The sequence below is a fragment of the Sinohyriopsis cumingii genome, chromosome 6 (genome assembly GCF_028554795.1).
Source record: "Sinohyriopsis cumingii isolate HCF-2022 chromosome 6, ASM2855479v2, whole genome shotgun sequence".
In the NCBI taxonomy this organism is placed as follows: Eukaryota; Metazoa; Mollusca; class Bivalvia; order Unionida; family Unionidae; genus Sinohyriopsis; species Sinohyriopsis cumingii.
The window spans coordinates 37,738,398-37,754,485 of NC_142966.1; the positions used below are offsets into that span (position 1 = coordinate 37,738,398).

Genomic DNA, 16,088 nt, shown 5'->3' on the forward strand with positions numbered 1-16,088 from the left:
TCCACCTTCTATTCTTGGCTCTTTGTATTTCGCCCATCCATAAAGGAAGGGCATTTACAGAAACATACGAAGCATAATAGACTTAACTTTTTGAGGCCAATATATTGCATTGGTAACATGCTAAATTCTCACATCTTAGGTCCATAGTTCGATTCTGGGATCCGACATTTGCGAAATTTACTTGGTCTTCCATCCAAGGCCAGTGGTTTCCACTATGCTTTCAGGTTTTCTCCAAAACCAAACCCCACTCTAAAGAAAAAACTACGGCAACTTCTGCGCCATGAACAATGCTTAATACAGGTTTTTGTATAATCGATATACAAAAATTAAAGTAACAATCAACTCTTTATTGTTTATAGTATCTGTATCATACTTTTATTTTGCTGCCAAAATTTCTTTTGAAAGTCTCAACTGAAAATCACTTACCTAATATCATTATGGTTATTTGCTGAATGACTTTTGCAACGAATACAACGTGGAAAAATCTACAACGCAGTATACAGCTCAGAAGCACGTAGAGTGAAGTATCTATATTAAAAATTAAGGTACTTCAATATAAAATCAGTTAACTAAAATCTAGCTATCGACTACGACGTAATATTGCAAGGAACACAAAACGGAAAAAGCATCATTAAACAAACTGAAGAAGAGCTAAATACAGTTTTATAATAAACGAGAAGTAGCAACACTATGAAGAAGGTAAGCGCTAGTACCCACATGGGAAACCTGTATAATGTAAGAATTCTTTAAAGGAAGACACTTGTATATCAAATTAACTGGCAGGCAACCGTCTCCAGCATGTATTTGGCATTCATGATACCGCCTTACTGTGGTTCAAGTCCTACTTGGTCAACAGGACACGAATTGTATCTGCAAATGGAATACACTCCAGCCCAGTTGATCTATGTTGTGATGTTCCACAGGGGTCTGTTCTTGGACCTGTTCTCTTAATTCTGTACACTCAGTCGCTCTCAAGTGTCATAGATCATCATCCAGTGTCTCACCAATTGTACGCTGATGACACCCAAATATACAAATCTAGCCACCCAACTGAAGTTGATGCTACCATCCAAGGTGTAGAGAGGTGCATTTCTGATGTGAAATCATGGATGACATGTAACAAGCTGCAAATGAATGATGATAAAACTGAGGCCATTCTGATCACAACACAAAGACTTTCTCATTCACATCCTTTACCTCAAACAATAAATATTAGCAACGCCAACATTAAATTCACACAATCAGTACGAAACCTAGATGTTACTCTGGACAGTACTTTCACATTGCACCAACATGTCATGAACATATGCAAGGCTGCATATCTTGAGCTGAGACGCATCAGCTCAGTTCGCAAATATCTTTCAGCTGATGCCACTAAAACACTTGTGTGTTCATTAGTACTTTTAAGACTGGACTATTGTAACTCAATTCTGTCTGGTTCATCTCAATATCTACTCCAGAAACTTCAAAAAGTTCAAAACACAGCTGCTTGGATCATACTTAGAGTACCACGATCAGAGCAAACCTCCCCGCTGCTCTGTAACCTACACTGGCTATCCATTCGATCCAGAATCAAACAAAAAATTTGTTCTCTGTGCTACGTTTCACTGTCGGACTCTAGTCCAACATACCTATCCGACCTCACCCATGTGTATACACCAGCAGGATACTTACGCTCCTCTTCTGACAATCGTATACTCATTATTCCCACTATGAAAACAAAGTCATATGGACAGCATTCTTTTGCATACCAGGGCCCATCAACGTGGAATGAATTGTCCACTGAACTTAGACACAAACACACAATGATCACATTCAAGAGGTCTCTCAAAGCTCACTTATTTCGACTGCAAGAACAAACTTAAAGACCTAATAATGTTTCCTACCTGAAATATTCTCAGCATGTTTTTTATTTTTTTTTAATGTTTTTCTAATTTCATGGTGTTTATTTTTGTAATAAAATTATTATATGTTTTTTATCTTATAGGTGTTGTCTAATGTTGTAAACGCTTAGAGCTTCTAAAGATTAGGCGCTATACAAAGTCCTCATTATTATTATTATTATTATATAAGTAATCCTCCTGTACGTACAGCACATGATGAGAAAACTGTCGATTATACAAGAGACGTAGGGAACTATTTACAAGAGCACACGATGGATTTCTGCATTCCAGGAGATTTTAGTTTTATTGATGTAAACATTGACAGAGACACGGGTTATAAAAAAGAGATAAGACAATGGCTCCAATAGTAGCATATTTCTTGAAGCAAAAATAATTAACAGATATGTGTAGAATGATAATTTAAGAGAAACTATGGTTTATCAAATGAAAGCAGAATAAATCGATTTTGCTTAATGAAGACACTAACACATAATATACATGATAAAATAAATTATTCAAGTATATCCGATCACTATTCGATATAAGCTTTGTGATACAAAAATAAAGGTGGGAGGGCGGTTGGAAACTAAATAATTCAGTACTTTAGGAACACGATTGCATATTCAATGTGAAATGTTAAATTAAATTGTAGAGAAAGAGAGCAATAAAATTGTAGAAGATTTAGATCATTTCAAACAGACAATCATAAGAATAAACATCAACTATGGCACAACGAAACAAATCCAGCGAAATGCCGCGAAAAAGAAGTACCAGGATATAGGCTAACACACAGTAAAAAGATGAAAGACGAAGATACGCTAAGAAACATCGAAAAGAAATTGTAAGGTATGAAACATGGTGGGTAACGGTGAGAGCGTAAAAATATCCACAATTATATTCACTGGCAAAGGGTATATGCTGAAGACTAGAATTTAAAGGGGGGGGGGGGGCAAGTTTAATTTATGCACGCTATTCAAAACTTAACATATTATACAAGGTCAAAGAAGCTGTAATGAAATGAAGTTTGCGAGATATTGAACAGACTGAAATGCATGATTATTGCAGCAATACCACGTTTGAGCAAATATCTGAATAAAAAATAATGTGGGTATTTTTTACAAATAAATAAGGGGAAACCACCAGGTTGTGACGGTATAAAGACAGATTTTTATATAAAGTGTTGTGACCAACTCTCAGTTATCTTAGAACACATATTTACTAATATTTTAGCAACATAATGTCTAATTGGTACGTATTTAGGCTCTTATAAAAGTAACAAGAAAAAAGTGAAGACAACAAGCTTTGTACAATTTAACAAATAATTTTTTCCCTAGAAAATCAAGGTAAAAATGAGAAAAAGAACTTACGGTTTTACGAATCAAATCCAAAAATAATCCAAGAATTAAAAAATAGAAGGCATGGTAATAAAAAGTCCTAATGAAACTGAGTTCTAGTCCCGACGAAATCCAAAATGAAAGGCGATGACGTATGCTGTGGTCAGCGTCGTACTGATGTGTCAACAGTTCTTTGTTGAATCACAGAAAATAATATTCCAATTTTGATTCTGTATAAATGTCAATACACGTCCTTGGCCAAGAATTAATTTAGAGCACTAGTATTTCCAGGGAAAACAATCTTGATCAACAAATAATTAGAAGAAAACAAAATAATTACCCCAAAACTGGTCACAACATAAAACACTTTAACTTCTCAAGTGTCAAACCAAGACTAACTATTATTTATATTAAAAAAAATAATAAATCGAACTCCAAAGCAGAACAGATGCCGGATGTGGGTCAATCTTCTGGAAATACCAGAGTTTGTAACAATTGCTGCACGTTATTTGTCACGTACTCAAAGTATTGCCTCAATACCACTTTATGATCTTACTCGGAGAAAGGATAATAAATAAAAAGTTGCTTATTACAAACTATCAGTGATTCTGAATCAAGGTCAGGAACTAGGTCAGCATTAGATACAATGTTTCTAAAAAGTTGTTAACGTCAAAAATAAAAAATTCTGTCAGAACTGAACAATATTCCAGTAAATAAAGTTACATCTTAATAGCAAGTAATGGAATAAAAAAATCTAAAGCTTACAAATAAAACAATTAAATTTAATAAATATAAATTAAATCATATACACATAACACAATACTATGACAAAATGACTAATAACTTTAAAAGGGGACTTAGAAGATATAGAAAATGGCGACAAATCACACTACTTAACACTGATTATAAAATATACAGCAAAATTCTAACCGATAAGATAGATTGAACTCATGTACATTGTTTATGCTCTTTAACAGACTCAGGTCAGTTATGCAAAATTTAACTAGAGATATTATGTACAACTTGCAGCCATAAACAAATACCAAGAGTTACCAAAAAATATATAGCATTTTAAATCGTAATTGAAACAATGGCGTATAACTTGTTTTCGATTTTGTAATTTTGAATGATTTTATAACGTCAGTGATAACGTCGAACCTTAATTGATATTGTGCTCTACTGACAGATAAATACCTCGTTTTCCCTGAACTTTCTATAGGAATACTAAAGGGGTTGATTTCATAAGCAATCGTGCTTTAAGAGAAAGAATTGGGTATTTAGTTCATTCGTACAGTATCGCTCAGGATAAAAGCTCTTTCATATTTTCCCATACAAATGAAGGAACACACTAGGACTGACTGACTATCAAACGCAGATGCTTCCTCTTAACAGTGAACATTTTAATCTTTGTATGACGAAATCGGAAAATATTGCCTTATTTTAAATTACATCCAGGGACAACATACATTTCTATAATCATAGATATAAGACAAAGCAACAGAAGCAGCAGGCACGATGGAAAGTATCACCGATAATGAAGATAAGATCAAGACAAAGTTTGATCATGGGTGATGAATATTATGATTAAGGCGATGATAATGATGACACTGATATGATAATAACAAAAATGTTTAAGAACTTTTATACTTCCTGTCTAAATTATTTTAAAATTTTATTATTATTCTTATTATTATTATTATTATTAGTAGTAGTAGTAGTAGTAGTAGTAGTAGTATAATTATCTTTATGATTATGATTATTATTATCATTATTTTCATCATTATTATAATTATCATTATTATTATTATTATTATTATTATTATCGTCATGATTATTATTATTATCGTTATGATTATTATTATTATCTTTATTTTCATTATTATTATAATTATCATTATTATTATTATTATTATTATTATTATTATTATTATTATTATTATTATTTGCAGCATTAGTGGCACTAGGAGTAGTAGTTGTTGCAATAGTAGTCCCCATCTTGCCGCCTCACGTCAAGTTCTGGTCGATTATGTAATCGGATATTCTTATCCTTCTTGAGAAGGAAGTCAGTGAAATATACGGTGATCAGTTCTGGTGATACAATAACAACATTCTTTGACAATGGCCAATTCTGGTAGTTGCTCAGTCTGCATTTCTTCATTGCTGGATACAATGGGATTTAATCGTGAGATGATAGACCATAGAATAAATAATACAAGGCTAAGGGATATCACAGGTGTACTGTTCCATGAGAATCACGCTAGGTTCATAACAGGAGGAAAGGCCGACGGAACATCGAAGTGGGGACAGGGTGATCTAGATCTGATGTTTGTCTATAAGTCAACAATCGTCACAGGCCGACAGGTTCAGCCACCCAGCCATCGACATACAGTGCTTTATGCGGATGACCAAGGGATCCATTGTGGATATACACGGCTGCGTGTGGACTATCAAGGGGAAATGGATAAACCGATGAAAAGATCCCTAATTTGCATAGTGAGTGAAAGCTTATCAATGGTCTTTTACTTGTCAAGTTTTGTCTTCATTCAGAGTAGGAACTTGAATGCGATGCGATTTCAATGTCATTCACAAAAACAGATTCAAGCAACATCCGGACCAGCACATCAGATGCTGTCCAACGGCATACAGAGGGATATTGTATATGCATTTCACCATCCAGAATGGCCGGCCCAAGCATCTCAATGGGCTCATAGATGTCGGCGACATGGATGGCCTCCTGAGACAGTTGTTGCAGCTATTGTACAGTGCGGATGTCACGTGGTACCAAAAGGGTATAAAGGAAGTCCAACGGAACATATGGAATGGTGTTTTTCTTTTGCTAATCACGAAAAATTAATTATCCAGCAATTTAACCTGATGCAAAAACAAGTATACATTTTACTTAAAATCATAGCAAATGACCTGAAGAACATGTACCCTGAATTTCGAGATTTAGTAACGTCATATACAATGAAAACTGTAGCTCTGTGGCAGGTAGAATTTCACCACGGAAGAGAGTGGGACCGATCTCACCTGCTGAATCGGCTGATAGAAGCGTTAGACTTTCTGAAATCGTGTGTGGAGAGTCGGAATCTGCCTGCTTACTTCATCGCGGAAAACAATCTGTTTGATTGGAAAATAACTCTAAGTACAGCGGCATCTTTGTCCCGACTACTTAATAATTTGTTGTCTCAGGGAGCTGGATGTGTTCTAACATTTCCCTCCATACAGGAACAGCTTCACATCAGACAGATTCCAGGTTTGAGGCAGAGGATTGTTAATTACTGGAGTTGGGTAGAATTAGTCAACATCATATCTCACTACTGTCAGGATTATTTTGACATGGATCAAACTGAAAAACACATACTCCGTTCTATATCACTGATAGATTCACCTGATATGACACGACACGGGTCATTAACTAAAGGCGTCTCAAAGAGGATGAAAGCTACGCTTGCATTTATCAACATAGCCAAGGTCAAAAAGGCTAGAATGTCAAACAGAATGAAATATGAACTGTATCGACCTTTGCTTCACATTGCTTCTGCCAACATTGACACAGATAGGGTTGCTGGAAGAATTAAATTTGCCGGGTTGCTCCATGTACTTGGAAAAACAAACGAAGCAATGAAAATATTGTATTCCATAAAACTACGGCCTTTGTTTGGCGTGTCTTACAAAGCTCATTGTCGGAGTGTCATTCATAAAAATAACATTGTCACAAAGACAATGTTCGCTCATACTCAGGAGGTTGTCACAAGACTTGGTAGAGACAAATATGTACAAGAATGTGAATCACTCGATGTGGTGTATTCCATAGAGGAAATAGACGTTGTTCCAAATCATATCAAATATGAACTCTTCCATGTGCCAGAAAGTTTAGAGCCCTTAAAAGGAGCCCATGTTGATCCTGATATGTTGAGGTACTACCTTTTGTGCAAATGCCACACAGAACTGGGAGATAAAGTAAATGCTGAAGCTGCCTTCATTAACTTGATCAAGATAGCCATCAAAGACCGATTTGACCCGTATATGGAATATCGAGAGGTGGCGCTAAATGTGTTGGGCCTGTCCTACATGGAGAAGAAGGACTTCCTCAGAGCTTACGGCTGTTTCTGCCTAGCCATGTGTCTCCGTCCTCTACTGTTTATGCAGAAATGCTCTTCTTCCACACCATGGCACCTAGCTGTTCTAGCATCTGCATTAATCAAAAGGTAATTATTTTAGGAGGAAGTATATGTATGTATGTATGTATGTATGTATGTATGTATGTATGTATGTAACAAGTCGACCAAACATATCATTTTCTTTCGGATAATGTATTGTGACAAGCCAGTGGTCTTTACCTGACCGAGCGGTGTCAAACCCTGGCGCGATTCCCGCTAGAACTCACAAGTTTACCCCACATTTCCACAGACTTCCATACAACTTAAGTTGTAAATTAGAAAACCCGACGTGTCCATTCTGTACCTAAATTTTACTCTAATCATTGCATGACCACAGAACTTACAGGCTGCCAAATATATATCAACCTCACATCTGCATGGTTTTTCTTCGTTAGGTTTCCGTACCGCCAGCAGTTCTCGCCGTAGAAACTATGCAACTGGCCCTTAACACAGGGAACTATTTTAACTACGCCACCTTAGGTCAGTCAAAATATGGTTTCCAGGCAATTTTCGCCAGTACAACGGCATCACCATTGCCACCATGGCGACATAAACGGTATCTGCCGAGTCCCTTCTTATTGATTTCATTGTCTAATTTACCGGTTTCCTACCGTAAATTCTGCCACTGCAGTTACACCACCAATGTACACCGCTAGATTTTAGTAGGGACTGTATTATTACATGGACACTCATTCGGTTAGGACCAGAATTCACTTCTAGTGAACCATGGTATCATGGAAACTCACCAACGCCTTACTCCGTTACGTTTGCTCCTAGTAATATTCGGGTAAAGGAATATTTATATTGCACCGAATTCCAATAATCAGACAAGTAATCACAAAATTCTTAAAATTCCTAACAACGGGGCTCTATCGTCAAATGCGCATAGTCCAAATTTATTACAGTATCAATATACCTTGGTCAGATTTTCTTTTTAATGTGAGAATTTTACAATATATACAATACGGAGATAACAACTCACATAAACAGGAAATTTAGAAATAATCTTCATCGCTCCGAAACGTTATAAAATGTACTTTCCAGTCAGAAAATAGTTGGGATAAATGAGTTGATTCTGCTTCTAAAAAAACGGTTTAAGATTAAGTCGTTTTGTTTGCGCAATATATTTAACTATAACGACCGTGTCGAAACCTGTGTCAATCAATGAAAAATACAGGAGATAATAACTTTGTGCACCATAAAACTGATAGTAGGGAAAGTTACTGCGTGTAAATCACCTTTTCCAGGTGGATAGGTAAAACAAGATGAGTGTCTCTAGGTTGTCGATATAGGGTACTTTCAAAAATTATGAATTCAGTGAGAGACAGACAGACAGAAACAGAGAGATGAATTTAAGTCACAGACTGGTGGACAGGAAATGGCTTCTCTTTCTCAGCGAATAGCACTAACCACCCGTCAATCACTCAATAAATATAGAACCAAAGAGATTTTTAAAGCGCCAGCGAATCAAATTTTCCAGTAATGTGTAAAAATTATTTTGTCGAACATTGCAAAGGATCACACTGACACATTCAGAGAGAGAAACTATGAGAAAGGGGGAAACTGAATGTGTATTTTGTCACAAAAATGCACACACGCAAATATATCTATAATATGTGTGTGTGTGTGTGTGTGTGTGTGTGTGTGTGTGTGTTGTTTTAGGGTTTAACGCCATTTTTCAGCATGGCGGCCAGTGTAAATGGTTGAAGAAGAACCCGGGAAAACTCCGGAAAGAACCACCGACCCACGTGAAGCTACTGGTAAGGTTTCTCACACACCCACACTAGTCGAACCAGAGACTCGAACCCACGCAGACAGAGATGAGATAGCAGTGATCCGTAACGGTGAGCGCTTTAGACCCCTCGGCCACTCGGGACCCCAATATATATATGTGTGTGTGTGTGTGTGTGTGTGTGTGTGTGTGTGCGTGTGTGACTATGAAATTCTTTGTAATTTTTGGGGGGATAAATACTGTCTCCAGACTTGTAATTACAAATAATAAGGTTATTTTAGTGTTGACTTTAAACCGGTTGAATATGAAAGTGGATTTCCTTCATTAGACAAAATTTTATATGGTATGCACTAGATTGCGTGTATATTTAGTAGTGTTTTATGGTATCTAGGTGCAAAAGTGGCGAAAAGATTAACTTTGACAAACGTGTAACTGAGTTGCGCAAAAAAGCTATGAAAATTTTTTTATAATTTAGTACAATAAGATAAATTCAAAGACGTAATGTTGTTAAAATTATGGAAAATGTAAATAAAATAGCATTTAAAGGTAACATTTGAAATATCATTAAATCAAAATTAAATTGTCAGTGTATATAACGCATTCCCCCTACAGAGTCACAGGGTGGAAATCTACACGCTCGACAATAATGTGCTCCGCTGTCCATCGACACTGGTTGCAAACTTTTTTGTCAAGGTTCACCGTTCTGGATGTATGCACGCGTCAGGTACCTGTGTCCGATATTCGATTGTCATAATACCACTTCATCTCTTCCGATTTGTATTTTGCCACGTTCGACGAACGTGTTAATTCACACAATTTTTATGACCGTATATGAAAGCTTTGATTTGTTAACATGTGACTGTGCGGCAGGTTTGGCTGCTCTATACGTGCTTGGATTCTCCTTTATGCCAATATTACATAGGCAGCCAATCTGAGATTCTGTTAGAACGTCATGTCTCTGTACTACCTGGGTTTACTAACAGGTTTTCAGATTTAAGATTCTGAACATCTTTCAATGTCGAAATCCGAAAAGATGATGTAACTTGTTTTTGACAGGTTTCAACTTAGTTCAAAGCTTTTAGTATGGCTGTAATTTCCTTAATAAAACTCGAGTCTTTATCTATTAACCGGTTCGATATTGTGGCTTGGGGTTTTGCAATGTCCGTCTTTAGAAGCGTTTGTATATAAAGACGAACCAATTATAGGAAATTCATATTTCATTGAATTTCGTTTAATAAAGGAGGTGATTTGTTGAATGCTTTTTTAACTCTCAGAGGTCTAATATTGTTTTGGGAAGTTTTGATAAGAGTCGTAACCACCGTGCTGATTTTGGGAATACAAAATATTGGAATATTTCTAACATTAAGTTTTGTCTTTTCAAACTGATTACTACTTAGTATGCCTAAAAGTGAATTGAAAGTTGCTTTCCAAGCGTACTAAGTTTGGTATCTGGGCCTAAAAACGTAATTACATGAATAAGAGAGTAAAAGCACAGAAATATTATTCAACACTGTGTTTATTTCGTTCAGTACATATAAAAAGATATTTGCCTTTATGTACATTTAAGATGATTATTGTGTTGTAAATGGACATTGTGTTTCTTTTTTTTAATTCCAGGCCACAATCTGGATATTGAAAACATCGACGTATGTAGCTAAACAAAAGTTCTTGTATTCTACAAAGCAGAAAAAAACCCAGCTTGCAGCTATCACGCTATTTTCTATTTTTGAATTCCATCAGAACAGAACGATATCCCCAGCAATCATCATATCTACAATTTCTGAAAAAATGCAAATATTAAGGCTTAATCTCTGCAACTGAGAGTCCAGGTTAGCACCCGGTCGTCAGAACGATACATGTAGCTAAAGATCACTGATTTATCAGAGAGATACAAGCATGGTATAGCTGTGAACTTCCATCCCTTAACATTGACAGACACAATCTACTATGTCCGCAGCTAATTTATTAGGGCTTGACAGATCATAAGCAGAGTATCCGACAAGTACTAATGCTTCCTTCAAGTGAAGTTTTAGTTTATCACTAATGAACCAAAGCAATCGTTCAAGGGTAGAGATTGCTGCACAGACTAATACTGCTTCCGTCAAACTGTTTGCTTTCCACTGACTGCAGCAATCACTTGAATCTAGCTGAACGTCTGCAAGCGCTGCAGACTGCAGGGCACTTTTGATAATTCCAGAATCCCGGTTATATGTCTCGCCCTATGTAAAGCTTATGAGGTTTTCTACCAGGTATATTCAGCCTTTAGAGCCAGTTCATTGGTTCACAGGCACATGTACATAATACTGAGAGTACATTGTACACGACGTGCTGAATAATGAATTGCGTCTTGATATAAAGTGTTTTGGTTAAGTCAGCTGCTGTAAAATTTCATCCAAAAGGATTTGAAAATGTGGGTAATTTCTGTGTCTTTAATGCATGTGAATTACAAAAAGACTGATAGAAGACGTTGTCGTGCATTTGTCTTCATAGCTGAACAATAAAAAACAAATGCTAAACTTTATGGATGTGGATACAAGGCTGATTTGTATGACACGGACGATTGCGTTGGCTTAAAGGCGACAGTGGAGATATGGAGGCATTTTCATGGTATAATGCATTCAATTCACTTATTATCAAAGTTAATTCTTTATGATCTAATAAATATCTGTCATTAAGTAAGCTGTTAACATGGCGTTTCCAGTAAAGTATTGCTACTGTTTGAAGCTTGACTGTGTGAAGTTTTTCTGTTTTTAGTTGTCATTAGTAGTATACGTAAGCTTACTGTATTTCTTACATGGGGAATCTGGGCGTTTGTTTTCGAACCGTCTACAATCTGCATATTGTCACCTCACAAGCAGCAATTAAATTGGCATCAAAACAAAAGCATCCTCGAAATTCACAATCAGAAACATTGTCCCTGCAATATCTACGTGAGTATTTATGTATGGCACTCCTCCATTCTACGGATCACAAAATGTGTTTAAAGTTGTTACATTTTTTGTCAAAGAAAGCGAAAATGGTTCTATTATACTTCTCTGTCGCAAGTAGGTTTTTTGCTAACTCTTGCTAGGAAGATTTTCATTTTCTACGAATGCCTCGGTCAAGAAAATTTATAAACATGTAGAACATATTGAAAGTTTCTTGTAATTACTTGAAAATTGAATGAATTAGATTGCACAACAATTTGATCTTTGGGATACCAAGTAATTCGGATGACGCCAAAGATATCGAATTGGCGACAACAGGTCCTTGAGCGTACTGAAAGTATAGATCGAACCTGGGAATGTAGATATGCTCTCTACTGCTGTTCTATCTTTGCCCTTTAAAAGCACCGTTCCGGTGGCCTAAGTGGCTAAAGCGTCTGCCTCGGATACGGGAGGTAGCGGTTCAAATCCCAGCCGAGTCATACAAAAGTCATAAACAATTATACTAGTAGCTGCTTCGGTTGCGCTCGGATTAAGAGGTTAGTGTTAGGACTGGTCACCTTGGTGTCAGGATAATATGACTTGGTGGGACAGAGAGAGAAACTAAGAGAAAGGGAGAAACTTCATGTGTATTTTATCACAACAATACACACGCAAATATATATATATATATATATATATATATATATATATATATATATATATATATATATATATATATATATATATATATATATATATGTGTGTGTGTGTGTGTGTATGTGTGTGTGTGTGTGTGTTGTTGTTGTAGGGTTTAACGCCATTTTTCAGCATGTATAAATGGTGCAGGAAGAACCCGGGAAAACCCCGGAAAGAAATTCCGACCCACGAGAAGCTACTGGCAAGCTTTCTCACATACCCACACTAGTCGGACCAGAGACTTGAACCCACGCAGACAGAGGTGAGATGGCAGTAATCCGTAACGGTGAGCGCTTTAGACCACTCGGCCACTCGGGGCCCCTATATATATATGTGTGTGTGTGTGTGTGTGTGTGTGTGTCTAAAGGAAGAGGAATAATTACAAATAATAAGGTTATTTTAGTGTTGACTTTAACCGGTTGAATATAAAAGTGAATTTCCTTCAGTAGACAAAATTTTATAATGAATGCACTAGATTGCGTATACATTTAGTAGTGTGTTATGGTACCTATGTGCAAACATGACGAAAAGATTAACTTTGTCAAACGTGGAACTGAGTTGCGCAAAAAGCCATCCAAAAAACGTATCATTTAGTACAATAAGATAAATTCAAAAACGTAATGTTGTTAAAATTATGGAAAATGTAAATAAAATAGCATTTAAAGGTAACATTTGAAATATCATTAAATCAAATTTAAATTGTTAGTGTAGATAACGGATTCCCCCTACAGAAATCTACACGCTCGACAATGTGTTCCGCTGTCCATCGACACTGGTTGCGAACTTTTTTGTCAAGTTCACCGTTCAGGATGTATGCATGCGTCAGGTACCTGTGTCCGATACGCGATTGTCACAATACCACCTCATCTCTTCCAATTTGTATTTTGCCACGTTCGACGAACGTGTTGATTCACACAATTTTTATGACCGTAAATGAAAACTTTGATTTGTTAACATGTGACTGCGCGGCAGGTTTGGTTGCTCTATACGTGTTTGGATTCTCCTTTATGCCAATATTACATAGACAGCCTATCTGAGATTATGTTAGAACATCATGTCTCTGTACTATCTGAGTTTACTAACAGGTTTTCAGATTTAAGATCATTTTTGACAGGTTTCAACTTAGTTCAAAACTTTTAGTACGACTGTAATTTCCGCAATAAAACTCGAGTCTTTATCTAGTAACCGGTTCGATATTGTGGCTTGGGGTGATGCAATGTCCGTCTTTACAAGCGTTTGTATATAAAGACGAACCAATTGTAGGAAACATAGATTTCACTGAATTTCGTTTAATAAAGGAGGTGATTTGTTGAAGGCTTTTTTAATTCTCAGACGTCTAATATTGTTTTGGGGAGTTTTGATAAGAGTCGTAACCACCGTGCTGATTTGGGAATACAGAATATTGGAATATTTCTAACATTAATTTTTGCTTTTTCAAACTGATTAGTACTTAGTATGCCTAAAAGTGAATTGAAAGTTGCTTTCCAAGCGCGCACAAAGTTTGGTATCTGGGCCTAAAAACGTCCTTACATGAATAAGAGAGTAAAAGCACAGAAATATTATTCAGCATTGTGTTTATTTCGTTCAGTACATATAAAAAGATATTTGCCTATATGTACATTTAAGATGATTATTGTATATGTACATTTAAGATGATTATTGTGTTGTAAATGGACATTGTGTTTCTTTTTTTTAATTCCAGGCCACAATCTGGATATTGAAAACATCGACTTATCTGGCTACTCAAAAGTTCTTGTATTATACAAAGCAGAAGAAAAAAAAACCAGCTTGCAGCTATCACGCTATTTTCTATTTTTGAATTCCATCAAAAGGGAACGAAGTCCCCAGCAATCATCTTATCTACAATTTCTGAGAAAATGCAAATATTAAGGCTTAATCTCTGCAACTGAGAGTCCAGGTTAGCACCCAGTCGTCAGAATGAAACATGCAGCTAAACATCACTGATTTATTAGAGAGATAAAAGCATGGTATAGCTGTGAACATCCATCCCTTAACATTGACAGACACAATCTACTATGTCCGCAGCTAATTTATTAGGGCTTGACAGATCATAAGCCGAGTATCCGACAAGTAGTAATGCTCCCTTCAGTTGGAGTTTTAGTTTATCAATAATGAACCAAACAAATCGTTCAAGGGTAGAGATTGCTGCACGGACTAACACTGCTTCCGTCAAACTGACTGCTTTCCACTGACTGCAGCTATGACTTGAATCTAGCTGAATGTCTGCAAGCGCTGCAGACTGCAGGGCACGTTTTATAATTCTAGAATTCCGGTTATTTGTCTCGGCATATGTAAATCTTATGAGGTTTTCTGCAAGATGTATTCAGCATTTAGAGCCAGTTCATTGGTTCACATCCACAGATACACAATACTGAGGGCACATTGTACACGACGTGCGGAGTAATGATTTGCGTCTTGATATAAAGTGTTGTCGCTAAGTCAATTGCTGTAAAATTTCATCCAAAAGGATTTGAAAATGTGTGTAACTTCTATGGCTGTAATCCATGTGAATTACAAAATGACTCATAAAGGACGTTGTCTTGCATTTGTCTTCATAGCTGAACAATAAAAAACAAATGCTAAACTTTAAGGATGTGGATAAAAGGCTGATTTGTATGACACGGACGATTGCGTTGGCTTAAAGGCGACAGTGGAGATATAGAGGCATTTTCATGGTATAATGCATTCAATTCACTTATTATCAAAGTTAATTCTTTATTATCTAATGAATATCTGTCATTAAGTAAGCTGTTAACATAGCGTTTCCAGTAAAGTATTGCTACTGTTTGAAGCTTGACTGTGTGAAATTTTTCTGTTTTTAGTTGTCATTAGTAGTATACGTAAGCTTACTGTATCTCTTACATGGGTAATCTGGGCGTTGGCTTTCCACCCGTCTAAAATCTGCATATTGTCACCTAACAAGCAGCAATTAAATTGGCATCAAGACGAAAGCATCCTCAAAAGTCACAATCAGAAACATTGTCCCTGCAATATCTACGTGAGTATTTATGTATGGCACTCCTCCATTCTCCGGATCACAGAATGTGTTTAAAGAAAGTCAAGAAAGTTTATAAACATGTAGAACATCTTACCGTTTTTAATTTCAACCATTTGTTCTTTTATATCGCTGGTCGATTTAGAACCTTTTATAAGTTTTAAAAGATTATAGAAATAACACTTTGTTTGGCGCTAAATAGCCTAAAAGTGCTGATGCGCCGTTAAAAAACAAACAATCAATCAATCAATCATTCGTCAAAGAAAGCGAAACTGGTTCAATTATACTTCTCTGTCTCAAGTAGGTTTTTTGTTAACTCTTGCTGGGAAGATTTTCATTTCCTACGAAGACCTCGGTC

The 16,088-nt window shown here is 36.3% G+C and overlaps 1 protein-coding gene across 3 annotated transcripts in view; it reads left to right on the forward strand.

Moving 5' to 3' along the window:
- LOC149796730 (uncharacterized) overlaps positions 1 to 15,526 on the forward strand; it is a 28,985-nt gene extending 13,459 nt beyond the window's left edge. The window contains exons 2-4 of one of the 3 annotated variants that reach the window (XR_016421729.1): positions 5,167 to 7,428; positions 10,730 to 11,719; positions 14,417 to 15,526. Coding sequence is in view for 2 of the 3 variants with exons in the window: in XM_089961381.1 (XP_089817507.1) it covers positions 5,336 to 7,428; positions 14,417 to 14,435 (2,112 nt within the window). In the remaining variant the exon portion in view is untranslated. Of the gene's footprint in view, positions 1 to 5,166; positions 7,429 to 10,729; positions 11,836 to 14,416 lie in introns of those variants that run through there. The other 2 variants (XM_089961381.1, XM_089961380.1) reach the window with 2 other exon arrangements.
- The last annotated feature ends 562 nt before the right edge of the window (positions 15,527 to 16,088 follow it).